The sequence below is a fragment of the Notothenia rossii genome (genome assembly GCF_949606895.1).
Source record: "Notothenia rossii genome assembly, chromosome: 7".
Taxonomy (NCBI): Eukaryota; Metazoa; Chordata; class Actinopteri; order Perciformes; family Nototheniidae; genus Notothenia; species Notothenia rossii.
The window spans coordinates 22645873-22664839 of NC_136905.1; the positions used below are offsets into that span (position 1 = coordinate 22645873).

Below are 18967 nucleotides of genomic sequence, written 5' to 3' on the forward strand. Positions count from 1 at the left end.
AGCTAACGTTCAAGTTACACGGATGACAAACGCTACAGTTAAGCAGATCCCAGGAGGACAGAGATACCGCTAATTGACTACTGGGAGGATGCTTTAGGAGTATTTAAAGACGTTAAAAATAATAATAACACATTTTAAAATGTTTTACAAGGGCACATTTCATGACATGATTACATTTTGACCCTGAACAGAGTTTAACCCCCAGTGAGACTGACACCTGAAATACTCACGTGCACCAAGCCATCATATTAAGACCGGTTTATTTGAACTGAGCTCGAGCTATCCAATACCTTCATTTTCGATTAAGCATTCATGTTAAGCATATTGTAATGCACTTCAAGCCAACTTTAAAAACTATTTATTTTAGTTCAAAATGAGTGTGACAATAATTAAAAAATCTAGTCAAGCATCAATTGTTTGCCACTACCTAATTAAACTTAATATGGAAAGAAGATGTTTTTTATGGGTTTTACTTTTCCACAATTGAGTCATCGTCCCACAGACCGCAAGCTGTTTTAAATATCATGAAAACGAAACACTTAGGAAATGTTGTTTGAACTTAAACATTTTTTAAGACTTTTTACTCATTTAAAAAAGTTGTTCAAGGTTCTTGTCAGGCGTTTCATGATAATATCAATGCCATTGTTTTTGTCTATGCACTTAGTATATTCCCATGGCCTGGAGTTTAGGTTAGCATAAAAACAGGGTAAAAAGCTAGCCTGATCTTCCCAAGGTTCACCTCTAAAGGTCACAAATAAACATGTTGAACCTCATTTGTTTAATCCTTGCAAAAACAGGCATGTACAAATCTGGGAATATGCAGTTTTATGGGGAGTCTATTGCTATAAATACTTCTTGGCCCTGGCACATTGACTTCCCAGCATTTTGCCATCAGTGCAAGTTTGTCAGGCAACCAGTGGAGATGCTGTATGTGAAGTGCTGAACTAATAGCCATTTTAACATTTCTCTTTGGGTACGTTTAATAAGCTTAGTAGTTAAGCTTTTGTTGAGCTTTACTACTATGCAATCATTGTTTATGTTATCCACTACACCTGTGCCTTTATGACTATGACGAGCCAAAAACGCCCACAATGAAACAGGTATACATCCACCTAATAAATCAAGTGATAAAAGAGAGTTAGGAAAGGAAAAGGTTTAAAGTGGGGCCCTAAGAAACCTGAGACAAGTACTCTCAGTGGTACTGCTGTCATATGGTGACCCCGGGAATGCCTGCCCTTCACTTTAAGTGCAGCAATTTGGTTGATTGACAGCAGTTATGTTCCCCAGCACTGACTAAGGTTCCGGTATGTGGTGTGAACAATGATCCATGCCGTTACCTCACCTGACCTGCTGTCCCCTTCAGCAGGATTGATCTCTCTCCCCCTAAAGGCATCATTAGTCATCACTCTGCAGGCACACGTGACAGAAGAGCTGAGAAAGCATGCACAACTTTATTGATGGCAGCATTGATTGCAGGGTCAAAATTAAAATGGGATGATAATGTCAACTGTTGGCCTGATGGGGATTTACTGCTAAGGAGAGTACGCAGGCAGGCAGGCACACACACACACACACACAAACACACACTTTCACAAATTGGGTTTCTTTGGGAGGATCCACCTTTAATCTCTAAGTTTGACTAGAAGCCGTAGAAATAATAACATCATCAAAAACCAAATGAATTTGGACCACAACATTTCTCAGCTTTGGAATTTTTTTTTAAAGATAGATAGATGCTCTTCACAAAGGCATGTACACCCACACACATCTATGATAACATAATTTGACTTTGAACATAATGTTTACCTATTTTCAGAATAAGGACAGTCTATCAGCTCTCCTGGCTAATGTACTTCCTTTTTCTCAGCAATTATAATATTAATATTTTGCTTCTAAGCAACTGATCAAGCAACAAGAAAAACAAATCTAATATCCATAATCTTCTATTCGCCCCTCTTCTCTTTCTCTGTCAGGTGGTGAGCAGAAGGAGATCATAATATCTAAATCGGACACTAAGGTGCTGATAACAGACTACAGCTCCTCTCAGGACTACACTGTCAGTGTGATCAGTGTCAGAGGCAGTGAGCAGAGCAGACCGCTTCAGGGCAGATTTAAAGGTATGTTCATTTGTCTTTTCTTTCTTCTATTGCATTACAGTATATCACTGCAGTTTGTATCTCCCCTATACTCTGTTCCTTTCTAATGTTTTAAAGTCTTATTTCCTCTCCTCTTCCCCCACTCTTCTTGTTTTCTTAATATCTCTCTCCCTCTTCTTGTTTCCTCCTGGGATTATCCCAATTACCTTATTTTGTAATATTGTTTCCCTCACTTTCATCTAATCTTCGCGTCTGAGTCCCATACTTGTAAGACACGAGGGATAGATGCGATGACAGATAAATCCTCAATTTGGAAATGTTACATCCTTGTTCGCTGAAGTGTCACTTTTAAACACAGTCTTTTAAGTATGAGGTCTACATAGGCTTCTCTTGTTTATCCCCACTTCCCTCCCATCTGTTAGCCTCCTCTCTCCTCTATCCTCAATTCCTTCAAATTAATTTAAGGAACTTAAACCTCCTAAAAGATAGTCTCAATACATTCCTGGGGCAAGTGATTGAGGCAAGAGGATTCAAGGAGGGATAATAAGATGAACCTTCCCTATTTCCTCTTGTTTTCTCCTCCACTTTTTCCCACTATCTTCTCTGTAATGTACTCAATTGAGTTCTTCCCCTCTACTTTAATCTCTATGTATTTATGTATGTGTGTATGTGTATCTAAGACCCATCCTGCTCACATGTGATTCATCTGTGTTATCAGCTGCAGTGGAGAGAGGTGAGAGTGACAGAGAGGACCTCACTCAGCCTGAGAGGCTGACTGAGTCTGTCGTGCCTCCTGAGGATGCCAACGAGATCTCTGGAGGTAGGACAAACTCACACAAACACTGTTTCCAGGACAGGAGGCCATATACAGTACACATTTTCACAAAAAGTACCACTAAAATACATTGTGCAGAGTATGAATCTGCTTAAAGAATTGTGTTGCCATAGTGATGTTTGAAAGAAGGAAAAACAGCCATCAAAGTTGTCTTTCACACCAGCTCCATGGATCACAAAGCCAGAAATGTGAGTTTGCTGTTGCCTGTGTCCACTTGGATCCCACTGTGAAATGTTTTCCCCATGCAGAGTTTATGTGCAACCGGTTAAAGCAGAATCCACCTTTTAAATCCCCCGAAAGACATCGCCTGGTGGTGTACTTACCCACCAAGTGAGAGAGTCCAAACCATCTATGCTTCAATGGTAAATCATTCACATTGGAAAGTCTTTAGCATATGCAGTGCTGAGCGAGGTGACTGTGAAACCTTTGTATTAGGCGATGAGTGCGCCACAACGCTAACTTGTGTCTGTGCGGTTGCATGTTAATTTGAGCTCTCCTCCTCTACTGACTGTCTGGCTTTCTGTCTGTTTGCTACTGAAACCAAGATGTTCTTTCAGTTGGCATCATCTATGTCTTCATATTTAAGTGCCTAATATTTCAACCTCTGCTGAAATGCGAGAGAAGAGAGGAATGCATTCATTTTCATCTTTAGTTTGCTTGCATAGCAACGGCCCTCTGTTGATATCTTTACCATAACCACCAGTTCAGTTTGATTTTGTGTGATATGGTTTTCTGTTTTAAGTGCTCGGTGCTTATTATTTAAGCATTTTAGCTGGATGCTAATAACTGGATCATTTGTGGTTATTGAATATGGTTTAAATAAGTGCATCTTTAAATTGCCTCTATAAGGTGTCATAATTTCAATGGACTATAACCCTTTTTATATTAGCAAAATATCATTTTCTCTTGCTATTGTATACGTGCACTTCCATTTTCTGATGGAGCAAGTAAGACACACACACACGCACGCACGCACGCACGCACGCACGCACGCACGCACGCACGCACGCACACACACACACACACACACACACACACACACACACACACACACACACACACACACACACACACACACACACACACACACACTGAAAGAGAGAGAAAGAGAACATCACTGAGCAATTAACCATGTAATAAAACTTATTTATAGACACTTTGCATCAGTGAATACATAGTGAATTGGTGAAGATGAGAAAAAATCGATAGTAAATCAAAGCAAATTTCACATTGACTGCAATCTATGGTATCATTTAAAGTGCCCTTATGCAATGGATTAACCTGCATACTGATTGAGTTGTTGAAAAGTATTGGATTTACAATTAATTATTTTCATCGCTGAATTATTTACCGGCCACTTAATTTCCCTGCATCTGCAATGGCGATAACCGTGGCCAGAGGCATAATGTTTAGGGTTCTCCTTCCCTACATGCTTCTCTTTCTCTGTTAGTTCGTCTTCTTCTCGGGTCTTAGGAATGCCTTGAGGGAATTTCTTCACATAGCGGCACAAACATTCACACGAACTCAAGAAAGGACTGAATAAACTGGTCAAAGGTCACTACTTTTTGGCCATAACTCATAATTTGCACACTCATTTTGACAATTTCACACAAATGTCCAATAGGATTAAATGTTGTAGTGATGACATTTTGGATAGAGAAATATTTACACTGCAACTTGACCTGAACTTGATTTTCGTTTAGCAAGCTAACTTCAGGGATTTCCGGTCCTACGAAGCTGGTTCACTTTTTAGCGGGCTAGATCTCCATGGTAACTTATGCTGAACGGCTAACCTGGGGCATATACTACGAAGCCGGATTTTCGTTTAGCAAGCTAACTTCAGGGATTTCCGGTCCTACGAAGCTGGTTCACTTTTTAGCGGGCTAGATAACTTATGCTGAGCGGCTAGCCTGCTCCGGAGCAGGATAGGTTCCAGGATAAGAGATCAACTCAGTGAAAGCACCCCCTGCTGACCAATCAGAGCTCAGTGTGCAGAGGAAATACAGTTTAAACACTGCCGTTGCAGGAAAGACCGCCGGCCAAAATCACTGACTGTGTGAACGTGAAAATGAATACAATATCACCTCCCATCTTCTGAGCAAACTGACTATTATATAACTATTATACTATTATTATACTATTATTTTAAGGAAGCGTGATTAAATATCTGCCACAACATAAGTAACCGGATCAAAGTAACATTACGTAGCCTACAGTCCGCGGCACTGTGAGTGCAGATGTCGATGTGTCCCATTATCATTCATATCACATCATAATGTATTTCCTTATCTGAGTCAGCCGAGCCGTATCTGCCCGTGCAACACTCACAGTGTCACATACTGTATGCAGAAGTATTATTTTAAGCAACACATTACGTTGACGAAACACTAGAGTCAAATGTAATTAAAGTCAGATCGTGTCTTGGACGGGGCAGTGATATCATAAACCTGTTAATGTACGCATTCAAACACTTTTTCTGTTACCAGCTGTATTCACCTTGCAGGTGCAGCTATGTGGCTTTTATCCTGGATAAAGTGTTTAAGTCATGGATGTTTAAAGTTTAACTTCTTCATATTTGACTAATATTATAGTTGACTTTTCATTCAGGAAGTATGACGCTGCGCTGTCAGTACGCTTCTCCATGTTTGTGATTGGTCGATCGCTCCAGATACCACCCCTTTTATGTGAACGCGCAACTAACTAGATAGGACACGGCTGGCTTGAGCGAACGAGTTGATAACCAGCGTCGTAGGACAGTTTAGCGAGAGCGGGTTTGTTTTGGATTAAGTCAACCGGGTAACTCAAAACATATCCAGGGTATGTTGAACTGGATTCGAGGCAGACAGTGAACTAAACCTTGTATTTGGCAGGAGGCTGGTGCTAATTTAATTCCCCATTAGACATATTTTATTGTTTTGCGATGCTAAATTAATTTTAATTTGTGCTTTCTTCAACCATAGAGGGCAACACAGAGTTAGTTCAGAATTAAGGCTGTTATTGTTTTTGAGAATATTCACAGCTGTGTCCCTTATCCAACACAGCTTGTTACAAAAATGCATTTATTCACAAAACCTGAACTTCTATTGAACCGGGTCTCAAACTGTAACTTTATAAAACATACAAAAATAATGAAACACTGTTGTGTCTCTCTTTGTCTGTCTGTCTGTCTGTCTGTCTGTCTGTCTGTCTGTCTGTCTGTGTCTCACTCTCTCTCTCTCTCTCTCTCTCTCTCTCTCTCTTTCTCTCTCTCTCTCTGTCTCTCCCACACAGCTTTAGATCTTTTCTGTTTTTTTCTTCTTCTTTGTTTCTTGCTCATCTCCCTTTCCTCCTGTCAGTAGGTAGATTAAAAAGTGGATTTCTTTCAGTCTGCTGTTATCTGAGCCACTCACCATTCACTGCAGTGGAGGTGACCTTGATTGGTCTTCTGCTGTGTACCTGTTGGGGATTATGATAATATCCGGCTGTGCTTCAATATAATTTGTTCATGTATTGGTGGCTGTGTGTGCAGCTTTGTGTATTATAGTCGTGATGATAATGTCTCACTTTGGAGACTGCTCTTTTATGTTGCACTGTAACGTGTGATTGCTTCTCTTTCATCAGGCTGTGGGTGTGTGTTTATGTTCGGCAGTGATAATACCAATGTCCCATAGTGATCCAAAGAGATAGTGTTGTATGAAGTGTGTGTATGCGTTGGCACGTTTGTGTGCGAATTAGCAATGCTATCCCAGTACATCCTCGCTTTGTTCCAGAGTAGTAATCAGCTCGCTTTTACGTCGGGGTGGGTTGTTTACAAAACCTTTCATTAACAGCTGGCTCACAGTGCCATCTCCTCTCTGATGGTTGGTTTGTTGTTGGTGTATTACAGACATCAGACAAGTCACTGGTCTTTGTGTGCACACCCTGCCTTTTCATGTTTGGATCGTAGCTCTGAAAAGATTTTTTTATAATGATACATTAGTTTGAATATACTCTGAATATGTTATGTAAAATGTGAATCTTCCTTCATGAAATACCACACAGTTTTGGATCTCAACCCTGCATATCTATATGTGTATTTGTTGATTGGTTGAGTTTTAAAGTACAGGGGATAGGACCATTAAGGAAGTGTCACGGAACTTCTTCCGCTCTCAGTAAAATATTTAGCCTGACCACCTACTTTGGTTGTTAAGATAGTTTACAAATTACTTAACCATACCTTGCAGAATATAAGCACAGGCTGCTCTGAAATAAATACAGACTGTCCTCTCTAGGAGCTTTAAATGAAACACATTTTCTGTCTGCTCTTGTGGTGTCATTGAGCCCGGCTCTGAGCACACAGAAAGGTTTTTAAAAGAGATATTTTACTTTACTTTGTATTCTGTCCAAGTGTCACCCTAAACGTCGATGGTTCAAACCATCGGTCACAAGCTCCAGAGTCCAATCTCATTTGGAGAGAGGATCCAATAATTCTTTTGTAGCCTTTAAATCAAAGAGTGATCTAAGCACCGGATTCAGCTGCAGACTGCTGGAAAATGTTGAGAGAATTCCTTTTCTCCTTGAATAGCAGTTCTCTGAGTTGGAAGTGTCAGACTTTTTCTTTCTTCAATTCACTGTATCATTGTATGCAGAGAAAAGAATCATAAATACCAAGACATGCTACAATGATTTAAAAACCTAGGCTACTGTGCAGGATAGGAATTCAAAATATTCAACGGGATAGAAACTCACATGATATAAGACTGCAAATCAGATTAATATAGGAAATTGTCACACTACTGATAAATAAAGTGCTATATCATTCTGTCAAATCAGAGAAGGGACTCCTTCGGTTCATCAGTGAACAATAGTAGCTGTGGAGCATAATGACCTTATCTTTAGTTGCCCTTAACAATCCTTAAGTAATAACTCTGAATTGACAGACAGATAATATGTTCCCTTTTACAATTGAATTGGAAGCTTAAATACATGTTAACTCTTTTCTTTAACTCTTTAAAGGTGGACTTTTTGGGGGATTTAAAGACAGGAAGTGTGATTAGAGTCAGAGGCACACTGGATCAATCAAAGGCATCGGCATTGAGAAAATATCCTTTTCCCCTTTTGAATTTGTAGTCATGTGCAATGTGCGTCATTCATAGGTTAAAGCCGTTTGAGTGTCTAAAAGTTGCTTTATTTCATATTTCGTTTCTGTGGAGGAAATGATAAAGAATAAATGATTCATGGACAAAGTTTGTCTTGTTATATTTAAATAATCAAAGTTATCATGACTTCAGGTCAGATCTAAAACTAAGTTAGGGGCTTGTATACATATACAGTATAAGATATAATGAATGAAAACTACTTTTTTTTAACTACTTGGCAGCTGGAGTGCCAGCAAACTTTTTCATACACTCATTTACCGCTTGTTTCTGTCAGTTCTGCCAACCAAAGAGTCCCTCTGGACTCCTCATTCACCTGGCTGCATTAAGACATTGCGGTTTCAGTGCTTTAGTGACATCCATACTTTAGTCTCACAGTCCAATATGTTCAAATATAAACGTTAACTTCTTCCAGTTGGGACTGAGACATGTAGACAGTGTGTGTAATGCTATTACATACGCGGCCATTTGACGTCAGTTCAGCAGGTTGCCATCTTTGCTCCCATGATTCAGTGATTCCATTTTGGTACAATGCCTGGATAAACTTTCAAAAGCTTTTTGTGGCAACAATTCTCACATTTTTCATCTGAGCATTTATACACAATTATCATAAATGTTTTTTTGTGGATCATTTTTGAATATATAACTGTTCATTTAGCCCTGCATCATTGTTCTAGAGATGGCAATGTTTTTCTGTTGGTCCATACATTATTCTAGACCAGTCTCGAATATCTTAGCCAGTTTTAGATGGATTAGCATTTAATTTTGTAAAATACGTTGTTGTTGCACCACCATGTATTTATTACAAGTCAAATGTTTCGACAACTACTGAATAGATTTCCAATGTATTTTGTACAATACATACTATTTAATATAAATAAATAAAACTGAAAGGGCTTTTTGCTCCCCTGACTGTTTCCTTAGGTCCATAATCAGGTTTACTTGCAGAAGTAACACACTCCCATCAGCCTTAGCTGGACATTGTGTTAAGTTCTAAACACGAGAATATGTTGCCAAGCGAACCATCTAAATGAACACGGTAGCAATCAGCATCCTTTATTTGTGTTCTATACAGAACCGCAGTGACGCGTCGTAAAACCCGGAAGTAAACTTCTTCCGGTTCCTTCTTGAAAAACCAATGCAAATTCTCCATAGGATTTTGGAAAATAGCTCGAAATAAGGTCTGTGGTTGACACACATTTAAGAGAGGGATCACGTTTTGTTCAGCCGGATAATCTCCACATGTCAACCCTACTTTTATAATTTCTGAATCATAAATCTAGTCGCCAAAAGCAAAATGCTAACGTTATGCAATAAACGAACTGCAAGCCATTACAGCAGCAGGGTCGCACGACTTCAACGTCACGCCAACTTAAGATTGTTTCAACTGACTTGCACTGAAACTGCACTTTGAACACTTTAAATTAAATATATTAACATTTTAAACTATATACCCGGGTTATCTAGGCCCTTTTTGTTTTGTTTAATTTATACCACGTTTATCTAGGCCCTTTTTGTTTTGTTTTATGTATAGATGTCACACTGTGGGAAACGATATTTCGATATTTCTGGATGTATAACACATGTAGAATTTTTGACAATAAAGCTGAATTTGACTTTCGTGTGCTTGCATATTTTAACAAAGCTTTTCATTTTAGCCACACTGAATTTAACTAGAAGTCATGGCTGTGTCAATTACCAGTCTGATATCGTTTTACAAAGATGACAAGAAGAGTGTAGATAGAGGAGAGAACCACTACAAGTCAGGACACGTTACAGTGCAGCCTAGATGAAGGTGTGCTTACCGGTGTTGTCAGGGCTAGCATGAGGGACAAGGTTTATAGTGTCGGTGAGTAGTGATAGCAAGAGTACCGTTAACCTAGAGTTAATTTATTCACATTAATTCCCATCAACAAATCAGTTGTATGTGTCACATGAAATCTTTATTAGGCAAGGCAAGGCAAGTTTATTTATAAAGCACTTTTCAACACAAGGCAATTCAAAGTGCTTTACAAAAAATGAAAGACATTAAAAAAATGGCATTTAAAATCAGTCATTAAAAAGAAAAGCTAATAAAATAAACATTAAAAGACAAAATACATGGATAAAAGTTAAAGTGCAGTCTAAGATATGAATAGTTCAATTAAAAGCAGCGACAAAAAGAAAAGTCTTCAGCCTGGATTTAAAAGTAGTAAGAGTTGCAGCGGACCTGCAGGTTTCTGGGAGTTTGTTCCAGATATTTGGAGCATAATAACTGAACGCTGCTCTACCATGTTTAGTTCTGACTCTGGGGACAGAAAGCTGACCAGTCCCTGAAGACCTGAGAGATCTGGATGGTTCATCATTTAGCAGGTCAGAAATGCATTTTGGTCCTAAACCATTCAGTGCTTTATAAACAGCAGCAGTATTTTGAAATCTATTCTTTGACACACAGGAAGCCAGTGTAAAGACTTCAGAACTGGAGTGATGTGATCCACTTTCTTAGTGTTGGTAAGGACTCGAGCAGCGGCGTTCTGAATCAGCTGCAGCTTTCTAATATATTTTTTAGTGAGACCTGTGAAGACACCATTGCAGTAGTCCAGTCTACTGAAGATAAAAGCATGGACATATTTTTCCAAATCCTGCTGTGACATTAGTCTTTTAATCCTAGATATGTTCTTTAGGTGATAGTAGGCTGATTTAGTAACTGTTTTAATGTGACTGTTGAAACCAATAACTAATTTAACCTGCTGACAAGAGAGCCTACCTCCGAAGATCGTGACTGACTGAGGGACAGACTCGGGGGCAGGTTTTCAGGAATTTCTTGGCTTCTCTCCCCCGAGCCAGAAGAGGAACACTACAGCTTGGCAACACTTACGGTTCCTGAAATGATCAAATCTGTTGGGCATCAGGGACCTGAGGAAATTGTGGCAAGCATGGCATTGTCTGAAGAGCAACAGAGGGCAATTCAGGTGGCTACCACTGGTCAGCGAACCAGCCCAAACTGGCATTTGTTCAGGAAAGGAAGGTTGACTGCCAGCAACTTTGGAGCTGTCCTGAGGTCAAAGCGTGTGACTGCTTCCTTTATTGCCAGGGTGCTAAGGCAACAACAGGCCCTTGATGGTGTTTTGTCTGTACAGTGGGGGACTATGAATGAATGTGAGGGCGTCAGGGCATTCACCACTGCAACCCAGATGCAGGTCCATGAGTCAGATTTGTGGCTCTCCCTATCAGGAATGTTGGGGGCATCTCCAGATGGTCTGGAAGGGTCTTCCGCTGTGCTGGAGGTAAAGTGTCCCTACGGAGCCAGGGAAATAACAATTAGTGAAGCATTGCAAATCAAGGGCTTCTGTGACAGTAAGGAAGGAGAAACATTCAGCCTGCGTGAGGAACATCCTTACGAGCGATTGAATTACTAACAAAGCACTTATATACTAATAAAGGGTTGGCTTTTCTAAAGCCAGTTGAGTAGCATTTGAAATGTTTGGCTCTATGAAACCTGATGTACTTATATGATTCTGTTTTCTTCAAGGTTGTATCTTCCTGGTCGAATGCACTTATTGTAAGTCGCTTTGGATAAAAGCGTCAGCTAAATGCAATGTAATGTAATGTAATGGCACCAAGTGCAAGGTCAGCTTCACCTCACTGCAAGGAAGAAGAAATAAAAAAAATTGTGAATTGTTTTTAATTTACATTTACTCGCCTTTGCAATGTTGTGGTTGTTAGAGTGTTAGGTTTCCTGTCAGCTCGTCTTTTGGGAAGATATAAAATATTAGTTTCATTGAAGTCACACCGTCACATATACTGTAAGAGCATTAAGACATACAGTACATAGGCTAAAACAAAACATCTAAAGATATAACCTTGCACTTCGATAAGTCTCGGGAACATTTTCACTATTTTGACATTTTTATAGATGAAAGTTGAACTAAAGAAATAAATGGCAGATTAATCCATATTGAAAATAGGTGTCAGCTGCTACACTAATTATAATAGTTATATTTCTTAATTAATTAAGATAAGATATTACTGTATTGATCCCAATTTGCGAAATGTTTGTGTTGCAGCAGCATAACAAGAAAAACAAAATATAAGTTATTATATATACAAAAGTATGTGAGGGATGGAATATTAAATTGAATATAAATGTAAAATGTACATGTGATTTTACGTCCAAGAGAAGCTATGGAGCCGAGAGTTCTCTGCCAGCCAGAGGTGATTTGTTATTAGTTCAATATGTCAAACTGATTTCCCTGACTACAATCTTTAGTTACATGGTGAAACGTTATGCTGCTTGTACTAATTAGACTTATCATATAAGCCACGCAGGTTTTAATAGGATGTATTCATTATCTTTACTTATGTTGCGGTGTTTTCAGCAGCGCCATCTCTAAAACGGCGATACAGTCACTACCCATCATTTACATTTCACCGTGACATGGACAAAAATGTAACGTCAGCTTACCTCATGGCACGAATCCAGACTCTCCTTTGGAAAACATTGGCCGGGAAACGATAGAACAAGCACGTTTCATGCGAAGACCTGTGGCTGCAACCCGGAGCAAAGCAACAAACCATTGCGTAGCTAACTAGTAGCGCTAGCTTTAGCTAACGTTAGCTAACGAAACGAACTGCCGAGTAAAATTGGAAAACACTGGTAATTCATTATTCTATAATTTGTAAAACTACTGTGTTAAAAACGACAATTTCAAAAATATAGATTCTAATGGTCAGATATAGATATACAGATACTAAAGATAGGCAGGTACTTGCTTTCAAGCAGAACACAGGGGAAAACAAACTTAGCGGGAGTGTTTACGTGTTCTGCGTAATGACGTACAACGGCCCCGACAATTTCTGTAGTCCTATTCAGCCACTCGGTAACAACCATCGTTTTTCAATCACGTAAACTCTTCAAAAATCCCCAGTGGGGTCACTGCTGACGTATTTAATGTCGTAGAACAAAACGTGACTCATCTCTTAAATTTGTGTCAACCACAGACCTTATTTCGAGCTATTTTTCAAAACCCTATGAAAAAAATGCATTGCTTTTTGAGGAAGGAACCGGAAGTGCTAAAAATGCTAACTTACTTCCTGGTTTTACGATGCGTCATTGCGGTTCTCTATTATCCACCGTATTAAAGCTCAGCCATTTCTGCAGTAAATATATACAGTGTGGCAAAAAAGTATTTAGTCAGCCACCAATTGTGCAAGTTCTCCCACTTAAAAAGATGAGAGAGGCCTGTCATTTTCATCCTAGGTACACTTCAACTATGAGAGACAGAATGGGGGGAAAGAATCCAGGAAATCCCATTGTAGGATTTTTAATGAATGAATTGGTAAATTCCTCGGTAAAATAAGTATTTGGTCACCTACAAACAAACAAGATTTCTGTCTCTCACAGACCTGTAACTTCTTCTTTAAGATCCTCCTCTGTCCTCCACTCGTTAACTGTATTAATGGCACCTGTTTGAACTCGTTATCAGTATAAAAGAGACCTGTCCACAACCTCAAACAGTCACACTCCAAACGCCACTATGGCCAAGACCAAAGAGCTGTCAAAGGACACCAGAAACAAAATTGTAGACCTGCACCAGGCTGGGAAGACTGAATCTGCAATAGGTAAGCAGCTTGGTGTGAAGAAATCAACTGTGAGAGCAATTATTAGAAAATGAAAGACATACAAGACCACTGATAATCTCCCTCGATCTGGGGCTCCACGCAAGATCTCACCCCGTGGGGTTAAAATGATCACAAGAACGGTGAGCAAAAATCCCAGAACCACACGGGGGGACCTAGTCAATGACCTGCAGAGAGCTGGGACCAAAGTAACAAAGGCTACCATCAGTAACACACTACGCCGCCAGGGACTCAAATCCTGCAGTGCCAGACGTGTCCCCCTGCTTAAGCAAGTACATGTCCAGGCCCGTCTGAAGTTTGCTAGAGAGCATTTAGATGATCCAGAAGAGGATTGGGAGAATGCCATATGGTCAGATGAAACCAAAATAGAACTTTTTGGTAAAAACTCAACTAGACGTGTTTGGAGGAGAAAGAATGCTGAGTTGCATTCAAAGAACACCATACCTACTGTGAAACATGGGGGTGGAAACATCATGCCTTGGGGCTGTTTTTCTGCAAAGGGACCAGGACGACTGATCTGTGTAAAGGAAAGAATAAATGGGGCCATGTATCGTGAGATTTTGAGTGACAACCTCCTTCCATCAGCAAGGGCATTGAAGATGAAACGTGGCTGGGTCTTTCAGCATGACAATGATCCCAAACACACCGCCCGGGCAACGAAGGAGTGGCTTCGTAAGAAGCATTTCAAGGTCCTGGAGTGGCCTAGCCAGTCTCCAGATCTCAACCCCATAGAAAATCTTTGGAGGGAGTTGAAAGTCTGTGTGGCCCAGCAACAGCCCCAAAACATCACTGCTCTCGAGGAGATCTGCATGGAGGAATGGGCCAAAATACCAGCAACAGTGTGTGCAAACCTTGTGAAGACTTACAGAAAACGTTTGACCTATGTCATTGCCAACAAATACAATAACAAGTATTGAGATGAACTTTTGTTATTGACCAAATACTTATTTTCCACCATAATTTGCAAATAAATTCTTTAAAAATCAGACAATGTGATTTTCTGGATTTTTTTTTTTCCTCATTTTGTATCTCATAGTTGAGGTTTACCTAGGATGAAAATTACAGGCCTCTCTCATCTTTTTAAGTGGGAGAACTTGCACAATTGGTGGCTGAGTAAATACTTTTTTGCCCCACTGTATATTTGTTTTGCTTATCAAAACAAGAACATATCTATTTGTCGTCCCCTGTGCAAGACACTTATATTTTTGTATTGGATATTGAACCTGAACAATGTTTCTCAAAAATAATAGCCTTTATTTGGACAGCTGCATGGCATTAGATCAGAGGACATCTGTGTGTATTTATGAGAGTGTCTGTGCGTCTGTGTGTGTGGTGTGTGCTTGTAGAAGAGTATTAAAGGTGTGTCTATGACTGTATTTGTTACAAATGTGGGTCAGTAGACTCAAGTAGTAAAACAGATGGCTGTCGCCCTGCAGATCTTATACCTCATTCACACCAACGCAACTCCGGTTCAAGCTCCGTGCTAGAGCTTTTCAGGTTCAGAACCGGTTCTTCGGTTTAGCTCCGGCTCATTTCATACCGCCCAGAGTCCGACTGGTGCTGCGTCATTGCGTCATCATTTGCGTCATGATGTAACCGTTTGCACGCCTGCTTCATAAAGCCAAACCGCGCGGAAACCCCTCACAGCTGACACCAACAACAACAACAATGGCCGATTGTGCTCCAGCTTCCTCTGTACCTCTTCGGAAGACCAGATTCCCAGTAGGTAGCTGGTCTCTTCAGTGGACCACTGCTGCTTGTTAAGTTTCTCCATCGTTGTGTACAAACTGGATAAAACGCCGGCTTTTTGTTGTTGTTCAGGAGTTGATCCCGCCCCTGCCCCTGCCTCCACCTCGACGTAAGCGAGACATATGCAGTGCTTTTGCTCCAGCCGAACAATTTTTTGGTCCTTGAAACGAACCGGATTCCGGAGCTAAGAGGCTGCTCCGCTGCGGTGTGAACAGGAAAACCCGGTGCTTTGAAGCTCCAGCTCCGAACCGGCCCTGAAACACCGTTGGTGTGAATGAGGTAAGAGAGATTCTCTGAGTCAATACTGGTTTGTCTACTATTGACACTGTGTTGTCACCTGGCCCACTCTAATCTCTGTATATGGGTTGAAGACCCCGTCCACACGGAGACGAAACGAGTTGAATCCGCTAACGTTCTCTATCGCAGTTGTTCCCAACCTGGGGGGCGCGCCAAAGATCGCAGGGAGGGCGCGCCAAAGATCGCAGGGGGTGCGCCCTAATTTACGTAATTAATCATATATTTTCAATTATAAAGAGTAGTAATATGATTCAGATATCCGCGGAATCGCTGAAAGTGTAGCTTTCTAGCAGTATCTCCTGTGAGACTGTAACCAAGGCACAGCAGCCAATATGGCCGCTCAAAGCAGCTTGACTTTACACTGTGTGGGAAATGTTTCTTCTGCCTGTAAAGTTTCCAAACCGGGCTTTTCTGGATAAGCGCATTTTTAAAACATTGTCCATGCCGGTTTCAGTTGGATTATTTGTCACAGTTTCTCTGATCAGATCGGTCTCCTCCATTTTGTAGATTATTTACAACTTTTGAATCCACATAACACATCGGCAAAATCCGGCTTACTTTGAACATGTGTTTTAAACAGTTTAATCCCTTTGTGAATTATTTCCACTTCCATTGTTTTCCGTCCTTTAATTTCTTCATACAGCGGGAATCCAAATGAATGAATCCTGAGTCCAATAACCATCAAAGTCACTCCAATATTGCTCCTTAATTACGCTTTCATCCTCTTTTAACAAAATACTTCACATTCATCCAGTTTGTGACAGTAGTTGTAGCATTTTTGAGACTTTTAAACTTTAATTACCGCTGTTCCCCCCCCCCTAGTGTGTGGGGGGGCTCTTGGGAAAAAAGGTTGGGAACCCCTGCTCTATCGTATAGAATAGACGGTTCGTCCACACAAGGCCGACACAGATACGCGGTTCGGAGCCCGAATCCGATAGCCTGTGATAACGGCTCCCAAGGTGGGTAGGTCTGAGGAAACGCTTGCGGCTCAATGTGCACTGTTCGCCCAATACGATCATTTCCTGAAAACGATGATGCCATTGCCCCGCCTCTCCCCACCTCTCCTGCTCACCCCCGCGTCATTGCTGATGCGTTTCGCCAACAACAACAACAACAACAACAACAACAACAATGGCGGATCACAGGGTTGCGTTCGTGCTCCAGACGTTACTGACCATGCTACAGATGTTAGTGCAAAATGTACAGCTTCTCTACCACAACCATCAGCAACAAGTGGACATGGAGAACTACATGAACTACATGTTGCTAAATCCACCGCAGAGAATAAACAGAAGGGCAACCAGGTAACCATGCATGTTTTGTGACGGAAGTACAGCGCCACTTACAGGCCCGGCATATGTACTACAGCGTGTCCAGCGGGTCGAGCGGTCTCGTGTGGACGGACACGTTTCTTGAGCCGATTCCGTGTGGTCGAAATACTTTTTTGATATCAACTTCGGTTAGTTTTCGTCTCCGTGTGGACGGGGCCTTAGTTTACCTTTGCAACAAATAAACAAATTAAATTGTAAGATGTTAACAATTGCACACTCATAGTTAATTTACTTCATTGTATTTGGCTTCACTTTAATAAAAGTCAGTTAACTAGATTAACATTGGATACATATCCTCTAATTAAATTGCTGCCTTGCCTTAGGTTTCGTACATAGAGCAATCAGAGCACAAGGCCAAAAGCATACACCAACAAGTAAAACAAATGTAGCAATGGAGGGAAAAAGGCTCTCCTCTCCTACTGTGCATTTTTCAATAAATATTACTTAATGGGATGTGAGCCAAGTGTTGCCTCTTCTTCACACTGAACCAGCGCACACACAGGCACACACTCAGAGTGAACCCCAGGGACAGACGTAGTTAAAGTTGAATTGAAGGCCAATGAGATTCAGTTGACATTCACCACTCTGATAGTTAAAGAGACGGAAAGAGTCCTCTAGTATCCATCACATCTGCAGAGGGTGACAGACACACACCTGGAGAGCCAGGTTTTTATATTTATAGCCAACCCTAATTCCTAACATTATCATTTATTTTAGCTTTGGAACACACACTGGGTGTGTGTGTGTGTGTGTGTGTGTGTGTGTGTGTGTGTGTGTGTGTGTGTGTGTGTGTGTGTGTGTGTGTGTGTGTGTGTGTGTGTGTGTGTGTGTGTGTGTGTGTGTGTGTGTGTGTGTGTGTGTGTGTGTGTGTGTGTGTGTGTGTGTGTGTGTGTTTTCATCCTTCCATATTTATCACTCCTGTTAATTCCCAGGTTTAACATTCATGTAGGCTACATCTCTCCATCTTTTTGTGCATGTGTGTGTGTGTGTGCATACCTGTATGACTGCCTGTGTTTGTTACTTTATTTATTGCCCTATTCGATTCCAGAATGACCAGTTATAGACTTCCTCTGTCGTTGTGGATTTTGCCCTGTATTTAATTACATTTCTGGCCTCTATTCACTCGGTGTGTTGCTCAGTGGCTACACAGGATGTCAAAGGTTTGTGTCACTAGTCTGACAAATGGCCAATAGTCAAGAGGCCAAAACCGATACCACAAATGAATGGAGTCAAATACAGTAAACACATGCAGCTCCTTCAAGAATATGCGGGCTACAAACTAACTGGTCTTTAAAGATCTTTTTTAAATTACATCACTTCTTTCCGTTTGAGAGCAAAACATCTGTCACGACCTGTCATGGCATAAAAGCATGAAAGATTCCAAGAAAATGTTAAATTGATCGTAAATGTGATCCACAAATGATGTGAAAATGCACAGTTTCAATATGAGCTGATGTGTAGTGTGAAGGGCAAAGTAAGGGGAGCGTTAAAGAGAGTATTTAAAGAGAAAGTATAAAAATAAACCCAAATGAAAAGTGAGGCGTCAAAGAGTGAACCCAGGTAAATGTCCTCTAGAGAGGGACATTTTTCACACTTTTTCCATTATCGCAAGTTGGTGTCTACATTTTAGTTTGACAATTTCCAGCGGCTGAATTGTTCCTGTTGCGAGGAACTTCAGAAATATTAAAACAGGGGGCCGGGGAAGAGAGTAGAGTGAGGGAAAGTAAGGGGAGGTGACAAGAGAGAAGAACAGAGGGAGGGAAATCAGAGAGAAACAGGGGACATATGAAGAGAGAGAGAGAGTGTGTGTGTGTGTGTGTGTGTGTGTGTGTGTGTGTGTGTGTGTGTGTGTGTGTGTGTGTGTGTGTGTGTGTGTGTGTGTGTGTGTGTGTGTGTGTGTGTGTGTGTGTGTGTGTGTGTGTGTGT

At 40.7% G+C, this 18967-nt stretch overlaps 1 protein-coding gene across 4 annotated transcripts in view; it reads left to right on the forward strand.

Annotated features, from left to right (window-relative positions):
- col14a1a (collagen, type XIV, alpha 1a) overlaps positions 1–18967 on the forward strand; it is a 125267-nt gene that overhangs the window by 12665 nt on the left and 93635 nt on the right. For all 4 annotated transcript variants that reach the window (XM_079693687.1, XM_079693688.1, XM_079693689.1 and 1 more), the window contains 2 exons: positions 1974–2117; positions 2815–2916. In XM_079693687.1, coding sequence (XP_079549813.1) covers positions 1974–2117; positions 2815–2916 — 246 coding nt within the window. The remainder of the gene's footprint in view (positions 1–1973; positions 2118–2814; positions 2917–18967) is intronic.